General features: G+C 45.1%; 1 protein-coding gene across 1 annotated transcript in view; it reads right to left on the reverse strand.

Moving 5' to 3' along the window:
• The window catches only part of mfsd2b (MFSD2 lysolipid transporter B, sphingolipid), a gene marked incomplete at its 3' end in the record, with an annotated part of 16,404 nt that extends 3,319 nt beyond the window's left edge, over positions 1-13,085 (reverse strand). Inside the window, exons 1-9 of the mRNA XM_080540713.1 lie at positions 12,987-13,085; positions 8,566-8,691; positions 8,191-8,315; positions 5,212-5,335; positions 4,092-4,170; positions 3,657-3,838; positions 1,768-1,858; positions 1,005-1,126; positions 210-293 (exon numbers count right to left, since the gene is read on the reverse strand). Coding sequence (XP_080396839.1) covers positions 210-293; positions 1,005-1,126; positions 1,768-1,858; positions 3,657-3,838; positions 4,092-4,170; positions 5,212-5,335; positions 8,191-8,315; positions 8,566-8,691; positions 12,987-13,073 — 1,020 coding nt within the window. The 5' untranslated portion in view covers positions 13,074-13,085. The remainder of the gene's footprint in view (positions 1-209; positions 294-1,004; positions 1,127-1,767; positions 1,859-3,656; positions 3,839-4,091; positions 4,171-5,211; positions 5,336-8,190; positions 8,316-8,565; positions 8,692-12,986) is intronic.

The following is a 13,085-nucleotide window of genomic DNA, read 5'->3' on the forward strand; positions in this document are numbered from 1 at the left end:
CACTGAATTATCCCAACTTGACTTGTAATGCATGCGCATAATTATCTCAAATCTATGTAAAACTATGCATTTATGTTGACAGGAGACAGTAACAGTCCCAGGCTTGTGTGTATCTCAAGGTAGGATTCTCGGTTTCTACCCCCCATGAGACAGGATTCAGTGTTCTGTAATGGGTCTAACATAAATCTGTCTGTGTAACAGGAACTCACCAGGATGGTCAGCACAATGTTCTGGAAGTGATCCCTCAGGTCCACAGCGTATGTGCAGAACAGGACAAAGTTGCTCTGCACCAACTGGAGATAAGATATCATATTCAGAAATATGCCGTCTATGCAACACCATCCCTATTTCTTTGTCTTCTGTGCCAAATCATTGTAGAAGCTGCTGACAGAATTCTGCCCAGTGTCACTGTGGCTACATTCGTAAATTCGCTCTGGAAATCTGGTCAGCACTCATGCTTCTTGTCCAATCAAATTACTTGGTCCCTTTATGACGTTGAACCAAATGTGCACTCCCGCGCTCTCAGAGCGAATTTACGAACGCAGCCATTATCTATGAAATAGAGCACACTCACTCTTTCTGATGAAAAGTGCAAAGTAAGGAAAGGTACGACCTTGGATTTAAAACGGTTTAAGTGTGTAGAGGTGATGAATAAAAAAACTAAAACAAGGATGGTGTGTCACTAAATGAGCAGAAGTAAATTCTGGGAGAATTCTTGATGAAGTCCCATGAAGGATATGTTATTGTTTGATGTATTATGTATTATAGACAATAATAGCATATCCTAATTCCTGTAATAATGTACTTTCGCTGCATCATCATGAGTGGGAGTCAGACTTGAGAGGTGCTCTGAACATATGGCGTCCAACACATTGAGTGCTCTGCTGGCCACCCTCTGATTAAATCAAGATTGAGCGGCAGCTATTCTGGAGCATTTCTGATCGAGACAGGGCCCACTTACGCTGGGAGTGTGATTGTGTAATTGTGTAAAAAGTTATGAGTACCTGAATAGCCACGGAGATGAAGAGGAAGGCAGCGGTTAGGGTGAGGTACGGCCCGTGTCTCATCACCAGGATGAAGCCCTTGTGGAAGGGGATCTGCTTCTCTGTCTTTGATGTGTAGGGATCTGAAAGGATATATACATCTACGGCATAAGGATAGGGATAATATACAGAGACTCATTCCCAAACTATATGGCCGATCTTTGCTGATAGGCTGGATTTCCCTGTCAATCTGGCAACGTTGCTGCATTGCAGGGTATGCTCTCTCCCTCTGTGTTCCACAGGGGGTTGCCAGTTGCCAGTTGCCTTAGCTTAGCTGACCCTGACAGATTCTAGGGGAGGGAGGTCAGCAGTACAGTGACACCCATCCCTGTGCTGGGAGAAACACAGGAGATGTAGGGCATTGACTTGGTATCATCCTCCTTGTTTTAGCAGGCAGCAGAATCACATTAGATCATTGTGTATAAGCAGAAGCTCAAGGAGTGAGTCTTTAACAGAAATAATGTTCAAAAACAACAGAGACTGAGTGCTGCTTAATCTACCGTTCCTTTTCTAATGAAGTTAGTGTGAAACAGGAGAGTGGAGAGAGAGCACATTTCCAATTACAGAAAGCACACGCACGCGCACACACACACACGCACGCATGCACGCACACACACACACACACACACACGCGCGCACACACACACACACTCACACACACACACACACACACACACACACACACACACACACACAAACACACATAGCATAAGCACACACTCACCATCTCGTTCTTTGACTCCCATGAACATCACCACAGTGCAGATCAGGAACACTCCTCCTATGATGCCAGCAGCAATCATATACACCTCTTTCTACATGAGGAGAGGTAAAACAGTCAACACCTCCGTTTGCATGTTGACAGGCTGAACATTGCAAAATCAGCAAATATGTGACAGCAGCTGGTGAAAGCGGGAACAAGTCGGCAACCAATCAAAATGACTTTTATTCCGAAAAATGTAAATAAATGTCAACGTTGTTGAATTTATAAAAACATTTCTGAATAAAATTCGGAACATTGTTCCCGCTTTCACCAGCTGCTGTCACATATGTTACAAGCCTCCCTTTGTCTCCATGTTGAATTCCATCCATATCTAAACTCTATCTGACTGACTGCTTGTGATATTAAAAACACGTGAATGTGTTTTCGGTGCTTTTCTTGCATATCGTTTAAGCAATTGCACTAGCAGATACCAGATCCCACACTTTTACTCTACAGATAAAAGCGGATACACAAATTCTCCATGTAATGTTGATCCTAAAATACACCCTAGACGATTTCATGTTCTAACCCCAACAGGAACTGCTCTGCCCTAAACAACATGAGCTTGTTTGCTGTTTTTCCATGTGGCCTAGCAGAGCGGTTTATTATTATTTTTTTACATCAAACGTTTCCCCCCGTTTCCGAGGGCCGGGTGAGCTGCGCCCAGACGACATGCCACCCTCACCCGCGACCATAGAGGAATTTAGCGGGTGACTGCAGCGGCGTGGCAGAGGGCTCGGTGTGGTGAGAGGGGCCACCCCGTCACGGTTTTACCCAGAATCCTTTTGGAACAGCACCAGTCGAGCCCTGAATAGCTGCGGCACGCAGGCTCAGCCTCACATGGAACAGTCTGGGCTGATTCTGCGTTGACTTTGTTTAATCTCCCCCCCAAAAAACCACCTCTGGATTCACAGTAGGGCTTTGTGGCTGTCTCAGTCCTGTTTACGCACTGATCGGGAATAGCTAAGGAGATGAGAATTCGTAGATGAATGAGATATTTCCATCTCTCTCAGGTCTGGCTTTGGCTGGTTTGGACTTGAAAAAGATTCTCAACTTTTTCATCCCCCCCCCCCCCCCCCCTCCCCCGACTCTGACAAACTGCATGAGTTTGGGGTCTGGGGTTCCTTCATGTGTTTTTGAATGTGATAAAAATATCCATAATCACATCCAGACTGTGGCGGCCCCTCAGAGGGGGTTGATGGGGGAGACGTCGGGGAGGAACCCCTGTTGTGGTCCATGCCGGGAGGGGGGGGGGGGGGGGGGGGGGGGGCAGGGCTTTGATTTCACCCCCGCTCTCTCACTTCAAATCCATGATTATGACTGATGTGAGGCCCTATTTCTGTTGCTACGAGACAATCCGCAAAAATAAACCACGCAGGATGCAGCAGTCGTGCTACTCGGTCACCACTTTTCACTGTCCTGGCGCCCCGCCAATAATACTGTAAGTAATTCTTCCTTCTTCTAGCATTGTAACTGCCAATGGCCCCTGGTCATAGCATAGATTTACTTTTTGTTATGATGACTGATGGATAGATGATTGACTTACTTAGACAAATGTATTTGTTGAAATAAAGGCTTCTGCTCAATGCCAAAAATGTAAAAAAATAAAAATAAAAAAATGTTTTCTTTGTAAACCAGTTTTCTTGTATCACTTTCTTTATGCTCTTTGGCCATCTTCCAGTCCTTTCAACTTTGAAGTTCAGAAAGGTTCAGTACACAGAGAGATCCACAACATCAAATCCTAAATTAGTCGGACACTAGGACACTGATGCCAGTGTCAGTTATTTTCAAATCTGATCACCATGGTTACCCCTCAGGTGGGTCCATCGGGTCATCGTGGTGACACTTACAGCGTGTGACAGGAAGTCCTGGGAGTGCACCAAGCTCTTGACGATCTCGGCCCCGCTGCTGTTGCCTAGGTGACCGGCGGACATGTTGTGTTGTGGACAGTGCTTCAGGGTGTGGGCACTCGCTACAATCTGGCCCTGGATGGCAGCGCCCACCAGAGTGCCCAGCACCTCCAGAGTCATCCCTTCAATACAAACACATCACACCATCACAAAACAGTGATTAACTTATGGTTGGCATAAGATTACTTTAGTAAGAGACCCACTATGATAACAAGGGTAGATACTTATTCACCAAATCCCAAGCAAAAATCGATTTAGGTCTGGACAGAGACATATAGGCCTACGATACACCATTACGACCTCACATTTAACCTGCATGGCACATATGAACATACACCTATGGCATATTTGTATTTGGCATACTGAAGGACCTACGGTAGGCGGTGGCTGAGTCCCTCTCCTTCTGATCAGTGCTCAGGAACATGGTGAGAGCAGAGTAAGGCACATGGAAGCACTGCAGCAGAGCAGAGAGAGGGGCCAGGGTCAGGCAGGAAAACCACACAGCATAACACAGGGGAGTCAAAGCAATTTAACCAATGGATGATACAAGCATGGAAACATCAATATTAATGACCGTAAATCTTAGCCTTCCTGTGTTTCCCCGCCACAAGCCACCTTGCACAGCAAATTAGTAAGCGACTCCAGCCTTTCTTCACTTTGTAATTTACACAACAGCCAAGTCAGCGTTGTGGCTGGCTGACCCGACGAGCATCCAAGGAGGACGACAGAAATAAACATTGTTGTGAAAGTCTCTCCCAGTCCTTTTCTCTGGCCTGTGATGCTACAGCTAGCGTGGTCTTGCTGGCACGCCGTGTTAGACCATTTATGAAACTGTCCGGGGCTTCCCCCCTCAGGCAGAAAACAGAATCAGCTTCACGGCGGGTGTTGATCAGATAATTACATTGGCTCAAGGGATATCAGTGTTTTTTTTATAACCTTTGTTTACCCAAACGCACTAAGACCCTGAAGTGATAACAGCTGTCGCTTCCCAGCCTCATGTAGAGAGACAATGAAGGAGGCTAAAAGTGGTAACCAGCATTTACCCACCCAGCGGTCTCTGGCAGGGCTGACCATGTATTTATCAAGTAGTTAAAATGACATGTCATTACTGTCCACCACATTGTGGCCATTGTGGCCTCCTCCATGCTCTGTTGCACATGTTAGCATGGCTAAACCCAGAGCAGAGAATAGAGAGAGAGAAAGATAGATAGAGAGAGGTTTGGGCTGGAGCTTAGAAAAATGAAATTCAAATAAATACACATCCCCCCTTTGAGGGCCAGTATCAAAGTGTATCGATGTCAGATCTGCTCCACCCCAAACGCTGGCAAACATTTCCAAATCACAAATGTGTAGCCTACAGGTCAGGAGTTCAGGACCACAATGCCAATCGTTGACTGTCTACGACTAGACCAAGTTGGGGACCAATAGGAACACAGTATGAGAAGAAGAACCTAGTCAAAACAAACAGGCACCTGTGAGAAGCGTCTGTACTCACTGTGATGAGTGTCTGGTAGAGGCAGTAGAAGCCCAGGTACCAGAGGAACCTTCCGTTGGTGAAGGGGGGAACAAACCAGAGGTAGAAGTACGACACCACCACAAACGGAGTGCAGCCCACCATCCTACAGAGAGAGGTAGTTCATTTATTAGCTAGTTAGTTAATTAGTTATTTCATTTCATTATCTGTTAACGCAACATCCTGGAGAGTGAAGATGGGTGAGTCACTTTGTACACTTTTATGTTAGTGTGAAAATCTGGTCTTAGTTCTGTTCAAGCAAGTGATTGACTGGTGTGTTTGTGTGTCTTAGAGGAATCTGTCCTGGGTGTGTATGGAGGAGACCGTAGACCAGAAGACGTATCCCCCTCCACCACAGGATCGCTAACCCACACGACTAAGAGCTTTCAGGATGGGACATCTCTCGCTTTCTCACCCTCACGCACACACACACAGACACACACACACATACGCACACACGCACGCACGTACACACACACACACGCACGTACGCACACACACACACGCACGCAGACATATGCACACACGTATGCGCGCGCATGCACACACACACAACACACACACACACACACACACACACACACAATTGGGGCAGATTCATCTGTATTCTGCTGTTTTGAGGATGTGGGGAGATGTCAGCCACTTATAATACATATGAATACAACTGATACATATCATTATGGGCTAAAGGAGCAGATGCACATTTCATTGTGGAGAGAGGGAGGAAACTGTGGATGAATGCAATGTTAAGTCCACAATGACTGTCAAGTCCACAATGACTGTCTAGTTTATACCACTGCATCGTACAATAATTGCCATTGCCAAAGTAATTTCAACTAAATACGCACATCTATTATTTTTGTATATATTGAGTTTTTGTAATGGATACACAATTTGCAGAAATCTTTTTATAAAAAATATTATTTTACCAAGTTGACTTGGAACAGTAGCATTAAACCCCGGAGAAGCTGAAATCACAGTATGTTGATGACTACGACAAAACATCTCCACAATGGTAACCTTTGCCCTGATAGGACCCTAAGGTGTTTGACCCCACCCCCTCCACTGGCTAAGCCCCGCCCCCACTGCTCTGAGAGCTCTAACCCCCTGACCTGCTCTGTGCTGCTGGCATTCAGCTCAGCTCAGAACAGACAGAACGAGAGAGAAACAGAACAGGGGGGAGAAAGAGGCAGAGGCAGAACAGAGAGAAAGAGGGAGAAAGAGGTAGAGAGAGGCAGGGAATGGTGGGTTCTGGTAGCGTCCAGCCTTCCCTGTGACACAGTGACCAGTCCCTCTGTCTCTCTAAGTGATTGTTAGGAAGGACAAAGGGCCTGCAGCATCATCGCTGGGCCTGCAGTATAGGGAGGCTGGTCATGGGAGGCATGAAAGCCACATCAGACTGAATGGGGGAGTTAGAATGTTAGAATGTTCTGTAAGATGGCTCACAGGATCTGTGGTGCACATTGCACGGTGGAACAAAAATCCACCGGCGGCACTTGGAGAGGGAACAAAGGTAAAACATGCATGAATGCAAACACACACACACACACACGCACACGCGCACGCGCACACGCACACGCACACGCACACGCACACGCACACACACACACACACACACACACACACACACACACACACACACACATTCCTAAACCTCTGTCATCTGAAATATCTGGTATGCTACTGTATAATTAGCAGTGGAGCAGGTTGAGAAAAGTGCATCAGAGAGACTGACACACACTCCTGTAGGTAACACAGGGGAGAAGGCAAGGGGGATTTTGTGAGAATGTTCCCAGATTTGGAGAGAACTTGTTATCTCAGTGTTCTTCTCTGTTGGTGTGGCTCTAGGACAAACAAACAGAGTGACCCAGCGGTACCAGCTGGGCAGGGCCCCGGTGTTCTGTCACATATATCACTCAGGACACAGATACAGATCACTTCCTGTCTGGCTGCTGATGTCACACCCGAGGGACAGGGGGACTTCCTCTCGGAAGGATAAAGGGGGTTTCCAGGGGGTATAATCTGAGGGTCTGATTTTCTCACGGCGGTCATTAAAACACACACACACACACACACACACACACACACACACACACACCTGGTGGGAGGGTCTGTCGTTCTCTGTATAGTAATCAAAACTAATTTACTGACAGTCATCAGCATCTGTCTGTCCTGCGCCCAGCTTTGCTCTAAGGATTTTCAGACTGTCTGTGTGTGTGTGTGTGTGTGTGTGTGTGTGTGTGTGTGTGTAATCTTTGGCTTATACAGCACTCAGTCACACATTATAGATTCACTTCTAAGTACTCTCTCTGTAATTACAGTAAGAGAATGATGTCGTGCCAGTGTTACGACCTTCCATTACACAGCCATGAGCTGAAACACACACACACACACACACACACACACATACGTACGTGCGCACAGCTGTGGTTTGCAGATCAAGGATCAAGCTTTCATATGATCAAACATGATACAGAGGTGTGAAGTCAAAATGTACCCTAACATTTACATACGTCCATGTTATCATGAAGTACTAAGCATATAATCATCATCAGACACTGAGAAGTAACTTTTTCAGTCTACTGCAACAGTTTATAGGTCTAACAATTATGGTGAATTTACATCCCCCCAAAAAGATTGAAGAACATAATCTAATGTAGAAAATTAAAGTTTGTAATTGTATCACATTATGTTTATTTTAAATTCATGTAAGCTGTCAACATAATCTTATGGATAACGTAAAAGAGAGGTTTTGAGATCATTCCTACTGTAAGTTCTGAGTAAAACAGCTTTTTTGCTGATTTCTGTGCATTTACACACAACAACAAAATGTTGCCCTAAGATCTGAAAATGTGGCCCTAAATTGAAGGTCATAGGAGGAGGAGGAGGAGGAGGAGGAGGAGGACAAGAATTAAGATGAGGGGGAGAGAGTGATATAGAGTCAGAGGAGAGTGATCTCACCAGGGCATGAGCCTGCCGATCTTGGTCCATTTGCTCTTAGTGATGAAGAAGCCCACCACAGGATCTGTCACCGCACCCCACGCCTTCCCAATGAACAGCACCATGGACGCCTGGAAGGGGTTAATCTAAGGATGGATGGACAATGGTATTAGTATACAAAATAAAAACACACACACACATACACACGTGCACAGTGCACACACATACACACACACACACACACACACACATATACACACACACACACATATTCACACACACACACACACACACACATTCACACACACACATCTACACACACACAGACACACACACACACACACACACACACACACACACACACACACACACACACAATGAGACACATTACTGTACCTGGGCAACATCAAGCAGGTAGATTTGCAGGAAGAAGGCCGTAGCGCTTCCAGCTACCTGATTGGGTGCTCCTCCGATAGCGAAACACAGCTTACTGCACACTGACAGTTTCTGGTTGAGGTCTGTCTGTGAACACAAAACAGAGAAGTTACATCACTTCATGAGTATTAGCCTGGGTACCAGTCTTGGATAAGGGTTTGAAAGCAATAGAGAGCTGTTAAGCTCCTACAGTTCAGCAACTTTACCATGGAAAAAACAGGATGCACTTTGTTGACCATGAATGCATTGCCCAAGAAGTTAGATTCAGATAATATATATATATATATATATATACTGTATATATTCACCGGGTGAAATAAAGCATTACTGTAATGGTTTTGTCACAGAGACTGGTGTGCCTGGAAAGCTGGCTTCAAATAGTCACATTTTCTTTGTTTCTCTTTATTTAGAATTCTATCTTTAGAATTCGATTGCAATGTCACAGTGGGTGACTCACACAGTCATTCTGATGATATTGGGGAAGACAGAAGGTGATGTCAGAGGTGTCGATAGAAAACTGTGTGACTACTGGTAGACTTCCTTACTGTTAGTGGAGGCTGCAGCCAGCATGGCCCATCTGCTTTTTCACATAAGGCCCCTCTATGTCTCTTCCCTCCTCAACCATTAATCATCTCTCACCCTCTGACAATTTCTATCTGTAGCGCTCCCCTGTGGTGTGGGTCACAGTTGATGTGTGAGATACAGGATCAGAGAGAACACCCCTCCCTGGTGTTTAGTCTGCGGTTGTCTGGTGGAGACTCTGGGGCACTCTCACACTACATGGCCTGTTCACCTCACACAGAGATCCGCAGCAGCACTTCCTTTACCACCCTCTGCTCAAACCAATGTGTGTGTGTGTGTGTGTGTGTGTGTGTGTGTGTGTGTGTGTGTGTGTGTGTGTGTGCGTGTGTGTGTGTGTGTGCGTGTGTGTGTGTGTGTGTGTGTGTGTGTGTGTGTGTGTGTGTGCGTGTGTGTGTGTGTGTGTGTGTGTGTGTACAGGGAGAGGATGATCAGAGATCCTTTCATCCTCATACATGAATAGTGAGACAAACCGCCTCCTGGAAAGTCCAATATTTACAGCTTCAGGAAGATCTCAGGGCGAGGCAGACAGACAGACACACAGACAGGCAGACAAACAGACGGCACAAATACACGGCACAAATACAGCTGCATCTGTGTAGATCTCCAACCTCGCATCCCCTTCTGTGTCTGCTCCTGCATCACCCCACTCTCTCTCTTTCTCTAACCTTTGTTGTTTATGGTTTATGGTTCCACACACACACACACACACACACATACACACACACACACACACACACACACACACACACAGCAGCAGGGTTACCCCGTGGCTATAGGTCTTTTGGGTTTATGAAAGAAGTCAATCACCAAAACAACCTCAGACCAACCCCTTAAAAGCACACTATCATTATGAGTGCATTTTTCTCTTCCTATTTTTTTTTCCCCTCATGAAAACATTGATGGTTTCTAAAATGACAATTAGCAGGAGGGTGCTGTATAATTATTCAAACGTGAAACAAGAGGGTCAAAAGTAAGTAAAGAGTGCACGTCGCTAAACTTCAAAACTCTCTCCTCTCCCACTCTCACTGCAATTACTTCTAACTGGAGAGAAAATAAAGTCTTTGGTCTCAGGAGAATGCTGGTTAACTGATGACAGGCAAAAGTCCTCTGTCTATCCACATACAGTACATACAGTACTGTGCCCCATCAGTCACTTCAAGTATATATTACTTTATGCCCTTTTCTAGCTAGCTCGACCGACTGCTTATGTAGATAGGTACAGGTACACACGCATGCACACACGCACGCACGCACGCACGCACACACACACACCTAAACTCTGTCTCACTCCCACTGCTCTCACCCTCTTAATACTGTATGATTGTAGTGTAATTGACAGAGGGCTTATCACCACTTATCACCACAGACATAAACAGGATGTCCTTTGTGCTGTCTGGACACACATTATCTAGTTTCCTCACTGGACATAAACACACACACACACACACACACACACACTGATTAAACTAAAGGCACTACTTAACAACATAGAAAACAGCTTCAATGTACAGATTGTCAGCAAAACCTGGAAAGTAAAAGACTAATTAGACAATTAATTAGGTCTTTATTGATGTAAACAACCGGGGGGGGGGGGGGGCACCATGCAGTATGTGCCTTGGTTGGCAATCCTCTGCTTTGTGTATCTGTGATGCAGACAGAGGATGAGATAGGATTTGATGCATTCTTCACCAGTGGCCTCAGAGTAGACTGTGAACAGTGTACATGAGTGTGATGACACTGGACAGATGAAAACATAAAGCAGATGGAAGGTTTATACCGAGTAGGATTTTCGCAAACATTTCTCATTTGATATTTGCCCTCAGATGGCACACCCTCTACAGTACCCTCTGTACCCTCAGTCTGTCGCCAGATGAAGGTTTTGGACTCTACATCTGCTGGATAATGAGGGGGTGTGGAAAAAAGTGATGTTAGTGTTGTTGTAAGATTAAATTAAATGAGAGAGATCAAGTTGTATTGTTATAATCAGTGTTTTATAGTGATATGCCAACTTCCGACTTTCTTGTTGATGTTGTTGTTGTTGTTGTTGTTGTTGTTGTTGTTGTTGTTGTTAAAAAACAACATTGGCAAAGTCAGTGTAGAAATAGCATGAATGGCTCATATCAAAGAGCCACTGGTTATTTCAAGATTATAGAAGAGACCTTCTATTCTAGGAACAATGCAACTAGCATGGTATTGACCAGAAAACACTGGATAGGTGAATAAGCAATGGAGGATGCTCCCCAGGTGCTGTCACCCTTGCATTTTTTAAACATCAGTACAAATGAAGGAAGGGAGATGAGGACAAAAAGCCTTGACTATCAAGATGCACCCTAGGAGTAAAACACACAGATCATCACTCAACCTGCTTCTCCTGTCTGGATTTGTCAGCTGTGCTCCCATGGGTCACCACTAGGGGATCTCTGAGCGAGGGACTGACAGTGAGTGCTGAACCATTAGTGAACCTCTGTTTAGCATAGTTCACTCAAGCAATAAACATTTCAACATTTCTGAGCTACATCACTCAGCCAACAGTGAGGCACCTGTCCTACATACTTCTAATATGACACCTGACAACTCATTCACTCATCTACTCATCCACACACACACGCACACACACACACACACACACACACACACACACACACGCACGCAAGCAAACACACACACACACACACACACACACACACGCACGCACGCACGCACGCAAGCAAACACACACACACACACACACACACACACACAAACACACACAAACACACACACACACAAACACAGCTCAAGGTTGTCTTTCAGACAAAATGTAAATGGATACCAGCAGCATCAGTTGTATTTTACCTACTCTTGTATATCTAACAATCTTTCAAACAATGTTTGCTCTTTTGAAGAATACTGCCTGTTTTTCTGCCTTTTCCAGCAAATAAGATGTCTAGGTAACCAGGTCTGCCTGATGACATGCTATATATATAGTTAGTAACACATCCATTATAAATTCACAGATAGTACCTATCCCTAAGGGACCATGTACAGTATGAAGGGTTGACTCTTCATCTTGCCTTGCCTTAACTGCCCCTGGGCATGTGCTCTGGAACACCATCAATAAGTAAGCATTCCATTTATTCATCTGAGACAAGGCTTCACATACTGTACTTTCACAGGCATGGCACGGCACACACATACTTACATATATGACACACATTCACACACACACACACACACACACACACATACACACACACACACACACACACACACACATACACACATACACACACAATGACACACACACAATGACACACACAATGACACACACAATGACACACACACAATGAAACACACACACACACACACACACACACGCACACTCCCTCATGCATACTTTTGCAGGCATGGCCCCTCACAGTTATGCAGTCTTACTGATACCTAAAGCACTCAAGGTGAGCTTTCAACAAAGCAATGTCATTTAATCCAGTGCCATTTAGACAGCTATTGAAAGAGAACCCATCATCTTTTGTACTGAAGTCATCTGTAAGTTGTATCTGGTCATAAGCTTTACTCGTGATCACATTCACAAGACTGTCAAATAATAATCAGATAATTAATCATCACAGTCATCATAGTACCAGACAAACCATCTTTTCACTTTTCAACTGTGTCAGAGACATAACTCACGAACAGTTTGAATTAAGGAATTAACATCTCAATTCACACGCTAGCCTAATGTCAACCTAATGAAATCAGCCGTGCCTACATAGTTTCTCTTTCCCAGGGTGAATCCAGAGGTAGCAGCAGTCCATCCTTACCTGGTTGGGAGCTTTGGTGAATGCTGGTTCTGAGGGCTTGATGAGCTTTCCCGCTGCAGCCGGCGGTACCCTCTCTCCCTTGGCCATGGCGCTGTGACT

The sequence above is a fragment of the Nansenia antarctica genome, assembly GCF_963989245.1.
Source record: "Nansenia antarctica genome assembly, chromosome: 1".
NCBI classification, from domain to species: Eukaryota; Metazoa; Chordata; class Actinopteri; order Argentiniformes; family Microstomatidae; genus Nansenia; species Nansenia antarctica.